The sequence below is a fragment of the Psammomys obesus genome, unplaced genomic scaffold (assembly GCF_907164565.1).
Source record: "Psammomys obesus unplaced genomic scaffold, mPsaObe1.curated_primary_1811, whole genome shotgun sequence".
NCBI classification, from domain to species: domain Eukaryota; kingdom Metazoa; phylum Chordata; class Mammalia; order Rodentia; family Muridae; genus Psammomys; species Psammomys obesus.
Genome location: NW_026596725.1, coordinates 980,949 through 988,794, shown reverse-complemented (window position 1 = coordinate 988,794; position 7,846 = coordinate 980,949). Strand labels below are relative to the sequence as shown.

Here is a 7,846-nt window from a genome sequence, read left to right as displayed (position 1 = left end):
AATAAATAAATAAATAAATAAATAAATAAATAAATAAATAAATAAATCTTAATATTAAAAAAAGAGAGAGGATAGACAATTTTAAGATAGGAAAATAGCTTGAGAATTTCTGAGAGGAAATGAATTACTCATAGTCTATCATTTATGTGACTCTCAAATTTGTGGTATTACATCTAAGTGTTTTCTCCTTTAAAAAATAAATCAAACTAGATAGTGTTGGTCCACACCTTTAATCCCAGTATTCAGGAGGGAGAGGCAGATTTCTGAGTTCAAGGCCAGCATAGTCTACAGAGCAAGTTCTAGGGCTACACAGAAAAATGCTTTTTCAATATGTGTGTGTGTGTATATGTGTGTGTGTGTGTGTGTGTGTGTGTGTGTGTGTGTGTGTGTAAATTCATTTAAGAAATCATTTTTACTTAAAATGAACAGAAAGATACCTGCATTTTCATCAATGATTAGTTAGGACGATTGATATGAGTTCCAGGCTAATGTTTCTTATATAGTGAGACCTTGTCTTAAAACACCGAACCTGTTAGGTATGTTCTTTATTTTTTATTTTTTTTTATCCTTGCTCTACGCTTGCCAGTTCATATATATGAGTAAAAAGTAATATGTCTCTATGACCAGATCAGCTTCCAGTCGCAGCAAACACAAACCCTGAATCAGGGCCTGGTATAGGCCAAATATCATTTACCCACAATGCTCAGGCTCAGAGTGTTTTGGATTTTGGAAGCTCCTTTTCAGATTTTAAAATGCTTGCATGAAAGTACTAGTTGAATATCCTAAAATGAAATTCTAAGCACAAAATACTTCAGAATCCCAAAACTCTTAAGTACCATGTTAAAATTCATAAAGCCTGAATTTTGGTCACTTCAGAGTTCAGGTTTATGGTCAGCCATAACCACCATCTAAGAGTAACTTTGATGAAACTGAAATGCTTTCTGCCAAAGTCTTATTGGGGTGGTTGTTGTTGTTGACTTGTTAGTGTGGGAAGCAAAGGTAAGTGTTCCTAGGCTGAGCTTGCTGATAGATGCCTATAATCTAATCATTCTGGAGGTTGAAGCAGAAGGATTGATATGAGTTCCAGGCTAATGCTTCTTACACAGTAAGAACTTGTCTTAAAATCCTGAACCTGTTAGGCCCAGGGATTGCTGATCTAGGTGATTCAGGAGAACTCATAATTAGTTCTGCAGTTGGAGGACTTCAGGGAGTGCCCAGGTAACAAAGTATCATTTTGACTAGTTAGACAAACCCTTTCTAACTGACCTTTAATTTGACTGGTCAAGTGCTTGGGGACTTTACTAAGTTAGTGTTTATGGTTGTCAGGGAGGTTATTGAGTTATTGCATCTGGTTTCCATGGACTGTCGCTTCCTGTTCCCAGAAATAGAAACTCAGGCCTATTCAGTTGGAAGCCAATTTTGAAGCCTGTCATGGAGTCAGACTGGCTTATTAAAAATCATTTCCCCAAACCAAACCAACCAAACCAAACCAAACCAAACCAAACCAAACCAAACCAAACACAACTAATCAAACAAAAACAAAAGACAATTGCTGATAACAGAATCAACAAAGCCTTTTTTTTTTTTGTCAAGACAAATGTTAAGAATAGTCACTATATTTTCTTTTTAGTTTTTTGTTTGTTTGTTTGCTTTGCTATAAGTATTTTGCTTAGTAACCAAAGGTATACTGGAATTTACTATGTAACCCAGGCTGACCTCCAGCCAGCATCCCATATGCTAGATTACTATTGTGTGTCCAGTGTCTGGCTAAGATCTTAGAAATTCTTAAAATTACACAAATATGTGCTCCACATTTGTAACAGGGGAAAAGTTGATGTGATAACTTACACTTTTCACTCCCTACAGTGTCATATGCATAAGGTAACTGATGAAACAAATGTCTCACAGGTATGTTCTTAAAACACTTGGCAAGAAAAAAAAAAGCCATCCGCCATTTATACTTAAAACAGTAGTATTCTTGGTCCTTGAAGAGTTTTCCTCTGACATTCAACACCCTACAAAGCTGGTGCTTAGAAAAAGATTTCATGAAAATGTGCAGTTCAGTCCTTTCAGAAGAAACAAAGGAAAACATATGATAGAAAATGTAACTCCTGGCAGGACAATTCTACCTCCCTCTATGTACTACTTCTTAATATCAAACTCTGTCTAATTCAGTTTACCCTGTCAGAGGTATGGACATCAATGTGCTTTAAAAAAACGTCAACAAGCTTTTGGGTGTTTAAGCCCCGCATTTGGGAGCCAGAGGCAGGAAGTTCTCTATGAGGTCCAGGCAAGTTACAGCTACATAGTGAAACCTTGTCAAAATGTCTGTGTTTAATGCAATGTGCTTTCAGGCTTAGTAACATTATCAAGCAGGTAAGGTTGTTTATCCCATGGATCTTGTACTCAGTTACAATGGGTTAAACTAGTTTCATTCAAACTGTAAACTGAGAGGAGATGAGAAGACCATGGCCAGGTTTTTTGCTGCTGTTATCTGAGGGATATTTGGAATAACATTGCATCTCCCATTGTCTTCTTACTTCTTTTTCATGATCGTCAAGATCAGTAAGTCAGTTGATGTCCCATGAGTTAGCTATATTTTCTAGTAAGACAAAGTTAGTCCTTGTCAAAAATTAATCAGGAAATTCTCCTATAACTGTTAACTGTTACCCTTAACAAAGCTGCAGTAAAACTAACCAAGGCTTGAGTAGGACTGAAGCCAGTGTCTCATTATTTCCTTGATGAACATGAAAGTCATACCTTCGACTAGGGAAGTGAGGAGGGTGACATTGGCTGCTTTCCGTCTTCCAGCCGGTAGGTTTAGACCAAGCCTATCCAGTTTCTCTCTCAGGCAACGACCACCATTCTTGGATTTTGCTCTGTCCAAAATCACATACAAATTAAGCTTGGTTAGACAACACGTAGAAGAAATTGTGAGATTAGGTGACCTCACAGGGGATGCTACAGTGGATAGAAGATAAAAAGACAGAGGACTAGAGAGTGATATCAGTTACACAGTGGCAGGACACATTTTCCGCTTACCTCCTCAGAATGCCTCCCAGGAGCGAAGCATTGAGGCACTCGGGTGGTGAGAGACGCCTCTTTACCTCAGCAATGGTCACCTTGTATTTGGAAGTAGAACTGAGAAGGGACAACCGACCAGGAACTGAGCAAAACAAGTCTGTGGGGTTGACCACACAGGTGCCACCTTTGAGGGGGAAAAAAAGTGTATATATTAGTAATAGTTAAAGAATATAGCTTTGTGGACAGTAGGCAGGACCAAGGGATGTCAGGCAGTGGTTGTGTTTATCTACCACATAAATAAGACTACTCAGAAGATATCCCTCCTTTATATTTTGTATAAATCCTGTTAATCAGGATTCATGAGGAGAATGAATCTGTGCGCACCATTCTAATTCCAGCCAACATTAGCACTTTCTAGAAAGAACAGAGGCTGCCTCTACAGTGGTAATTTGGACCTTTTAGATCAAGGAACACAACAGTACATTAAGGCCCCCAAATCATCAGCTAAACAAACAAAAAAAATTGCTATTGACTCACAGTTATACATGATTGTGCACATACACAGAACGGATAGAAACTTTTGATGCATGCTTTTCTTTTTTCAAAATGTTTACAAACTGCCTTTTTTCTTCCCTCACCTTTCCAGCAGCTAAAGTCAACAACCTCTATGAACACTAAAAAAATCATCATCAGACATTTCCTATCTATGCAGGTGACAGTACGGTCAGATCTGTGCAGCACACTTCAATCTGCTTTGTCAACACAAGTAGTCAAACACACTGTTAAGACCCAGCGTTAATTTCTTGTGTTAAATAAGCTAATTACTTGTGTTAAATATGACTGCTATTATTGTTACCGTGGATGCGTCACCATTACATGATTACTATTAGGGTTCAGGGCAATGGTAACCATTAAGGACAGCATCACCAAAGCAATATTACCATGGCGGAGTTCCTGGAGCAAGTCCTACAGAGCCTCTTGAGCCTTCCTCCTGCAGAAGCAGCATATTCCATTCTCTAAACTAAGACATCTCCCACTTGAAGACTCATGGTCATAGTTTCTTAATGTCCAATTGCTAACTTAACGGAAAAATCCCCAGCCAAAGCCCACCCTGCTATGATAATGGGCATTTGATTTTGGGACGTAAGGCTAACTTCCTATGTTCCAAGCCTCTTCAGGCATTTAAAAGTGATCACCCTTTGGCTTAATTGAAAGCAAGTTGTTCCCAGGATACCCTCTGGGTAGGCCACATAGCCATCTGTGAACTGTGGAGGCCCTGAGCATTTTTACTCCTCCATCCAGGTTGGACTTCTGGTTTATGCTGAAATAGGCATTGTATTAGGTAAGTTACACAGGCTGCATGTTAAGAATATGCTTTATGCACACACAAATTGCCTCAAGGATTTATTTTGTATTCAGGATTTTCCATCAACTCTAGACTCTTTTATTTTTTATGTCACGAAATCTTTAAAGGGAATTTCTGTTGCTTTGATACGTGGCATCGTTGCAGCCTTGGGGAACTCTCTTATTCTGGCTAAAGATTGGGCAACTTGTAGAGTTTACATCAACCTGGGGAACCTCATAGCTTTCTTCCCAGTGGGTTACTTTTCAGGAGGGCAGAGAAAAAAAAATAAAGTCATGATAACCAGGGTTTTGCATTTGTAAGCAAGGTAGTGACATGGTAAAACCTAGCTAAAGGAACTGAGGCTACCTGCAGTGATGATGAGAACTCTGGAAATGGACCTCACCAATCCAACACAACATAGTAGTCATCCTGTGTTCTCCTCCTCAAGGTCCTCGTGGTGCCTCTGAGGCTCCTCATCTCTTACAGGTGTTGGGTAATACTCATTTTCTGTTTAGCATTCCAGTTGGGGGTTGACTTCAGTGACAGAGTCAGATAGGTCATGCAGAACTTCTAAGGAATTCTCTTCTCCCCACAGACAAACAATGTATATAGAGAAAACAATGCACAGAGAAGCAATATTTTCTAAGGAGGCCATTGCTCATAAATTTGGAAAGAACTATTTCTTGTGAATCTGTAAATTCTAATGAGTAACTATGTAAGCAGTCAAGAATGGTCCCTTCAGGATCACTTGTCTAGGACCTGTTTGTTTGTTTGTTTGTTTTGTTGTTGCTTTTAAATAAAAGCACAATTCTGCGAAAGTAACAGAAAATAGTTAGCCAAAGCCTGTAGTTAGGACCAGACCTGGCACAGAATAACACAGGTTTAGATTGTCCTTCATACTCTGGTAGATCCTGAATAGCCTGAAGAAGGCTGGAGCTGCACTTTTCTGGGTTAGCCTGGGGTTTCTGTCCTTCTGTTTCATGCCATGGTGGGAAAAGAAACAAACAAAAAACAACAACAAGAAAACACTGGTAACCAATAGGAACCTGCCTACTGGCTTGGAGAACAATTCTTCCTTGCTTAGTCTGTCTATTTGAAAACTGAAGGTGTTCACATCTGCTCTACTCTCCCCTCCCCTCCAGCCGATGAGGTGGTTCAGGAAGTGGACAGATGTCGATGCACACTCAGCAGCCTGAGTAAAGGGCACACAACACCAACTCCGTGCTGGGCAGCTACCACATCAGAAGGGCGGCACTCCTTTACCCAGAAGGGCGACATTCATTTACCCATAGTTTGCATTGCAACCTAATGGGAAGCCAAGTGCTAAAGCCCTGTTCTCACTCCAGACCGCGTAGAGCATGTAGCACTGCATGTCTCCTAGGAGTCTCTGCTGAAACTCGCCCCCCCCCCCCCCCCCCCCGCCCCAGAACACACCCAGTTGTGCCAAGAGGCCCCCCTGGCGCTTCAGCAGGTAGGATCAATACTTCCTAGCTTGCCTCAGCCCGCTAGGCCCCAGTACGCCAGTTCTCAAATCCACCCTCCCACTCCACCCAACCACTGGTGTTGACATAATTAGTCCAAATCTTAGGAGCGAAATAAATGTTCTGTTCGCCTTACAGCCAAACAGATGTTTACAATTCAAATGAAAGAAATACAAACGGTAGGGATTTTTTTCCTCCCCTTCTTCATCTCCAGTGATCGCTCTTTTTTTTTTTTTCCTTGACACATTAAAAATATGTAAGTGGTTATAAGAGTTTCCTGTCCCTGTTTGTTTTGCGGTTTCATTTCCGCGAGGTGCTGTTGTCCGATAGGTGGAGTGGGATCTGTCTGGGCTGTTGCTGTTTCCCCCTCTAGCCTTTCTCCCTTTACCAACTCCCTACACCTGCCCGTGGGAATCCCCTCCCCCTATGGCAGCAGGTATTAATTGTGATCAGACAGCGAAGAGGTGGAGACTTAGTTTCCATCACCACCTTTGATGGTGTGTCAGCAGTGAACTGTGCTGTTCAGAAGGAGGGATGAGCTGTTACAGGTGGTGCTACTTCAGGGAGCTGCTGCTTCCTCCCGGAGCCCGCGCTACAGTCCAGCAGAACAAAAGAAAGGGAACTGAATGGGGGATAGCGAGCTGCTACCTCATAGCGTGTATTCCAGGTCCACAAAGCATGAAGTACTTTACACTGAGGTGTGGTGATTTTTCAGAGCAGGAAAAAAAAATGAGGATAAGCAAAGCATCCCACTCCTCGTGAAAAATAACTGTCCAACGAACCATGCTTCTAAATGATTTGGTGTATGCATTTTGGAGGAAAAGAGGTTGAGTTTCAAGTCTTAAGTATGTGCATTTTAGCGTCAATGGGGGCGTGTGAAGTTTCCAGGTCGCCACCTGCTCTGCTTTCATCAGCAAGCGTGGAAGAACCAAAGGGATGGGTTTTAGTCCAGCGATTCAGGGAAGCATTCACTGATGGGATGCCGACAAAGGAAAGGAGATTAAGCTACCTATGCGTCTTCTGTTTTGCCCCTTCCAGAAGCTGCTAGAAGGAGCTAAGACTGTTACCCCAAGGTCCAACCATGGCCCAGGAGAATCCTCAAAAACCCGAAGTCAAGGCGCATGTCCTTGAGAAGAGGAGCACAAAAAAAAAAAAAAAAGCCAAGAACTGTCAGTTCTGTCCTATCCTATTCTTGGTAGACAGGGCGGTTGAAGTTAAAGCTGCTTTTGGAGAACGATTCATTTTGAAAAAGAATTAAATCAGATTGGACAATGTTGGCGCGGAGATGTAAACGCAGCCTTGGCTAGCCAGTCACCTCAGCGATCTGATACACTCCAGCTCCCTTAAAACGTGCAGAGTTCAAATCGTATTAATTCCCCCCAAATGTTTTGATTCAAAGTAGTTTGTATTTTGTGTAGCCAAGGGCAATCGGGAGAGCGCTCCTGACTGCAAGTGGCCGGTGGGTTCCCTCTCCGCGTGGCCCAGAGGCTACAGCGGTATTTAAGCTTCTGAAATTAGCCTGGGGCGGCAAGGCAAGATGATCACAAAGCGAAACAAGGGCGCTGCCCCTCTACACTTTTTTCATCCCCCACCTCCTCTCTCTCTCTCTCTCTCTCTCTCTCTTAGTTTGCCATCCCGATTTCACAAAAGAGATCACGCCAAAAATGTCACTTTCCACCCACATACAGGAAGGCCGAGTCTTCTCATCTTCGACAATCTTCAACACGTATGTGAAGGCTAGAATCCCTTTATCCAAGTGAACCCCGTATCGTGATCCCACCCCGAATCCATTCATGATTAGTTGCTTCACTGTCCTGGTTCTCCTCAACACTTTATTTTAAACAGAGAAATAAAAGAGACTGACAAAAGGGAGGAGCCAAGAGGGGGCCTCAGCAGTCACCAGGAAAAAAAAAGAAGTGGGCTTTTCTTTTCTTTTCCTTGCTTCCTTTTTCTTTCTTTCTTTCTTTCTTTCTTTCTTTCTTTCTTTCTTTCTTTC

General features: G+C 41.8%; 1 protein-coding gene across 1 annotated transcript in view; it reads right to left on the bottom strand.

Annotated features, from left to right (window-relative positions):
* Window positions 1-7,846, bottom strand: part of Tfap2d (transcription factor AP-2 delta) — a 59,469-nt gene that overhangs the window by 43,389 nt on the left and 8,234 nt on the right. Inside the window, exons 4-5 of the mRNA XM_055598721.1 lie at window positions 3,043-3,208; window positions 2,761-2,879 (exon numbers count right to left, since the gene is read on the bottom strand). Coding sequence (XP_055454696.1) covers window positions 2,761-2,879; window positions 3,043-3,208 — 285 coding nt within the window. The remainder of the gene's footprint in view (window positions 1-2,760; window positions 2,880-3,042; window positions 3,209-7,846) is intronic.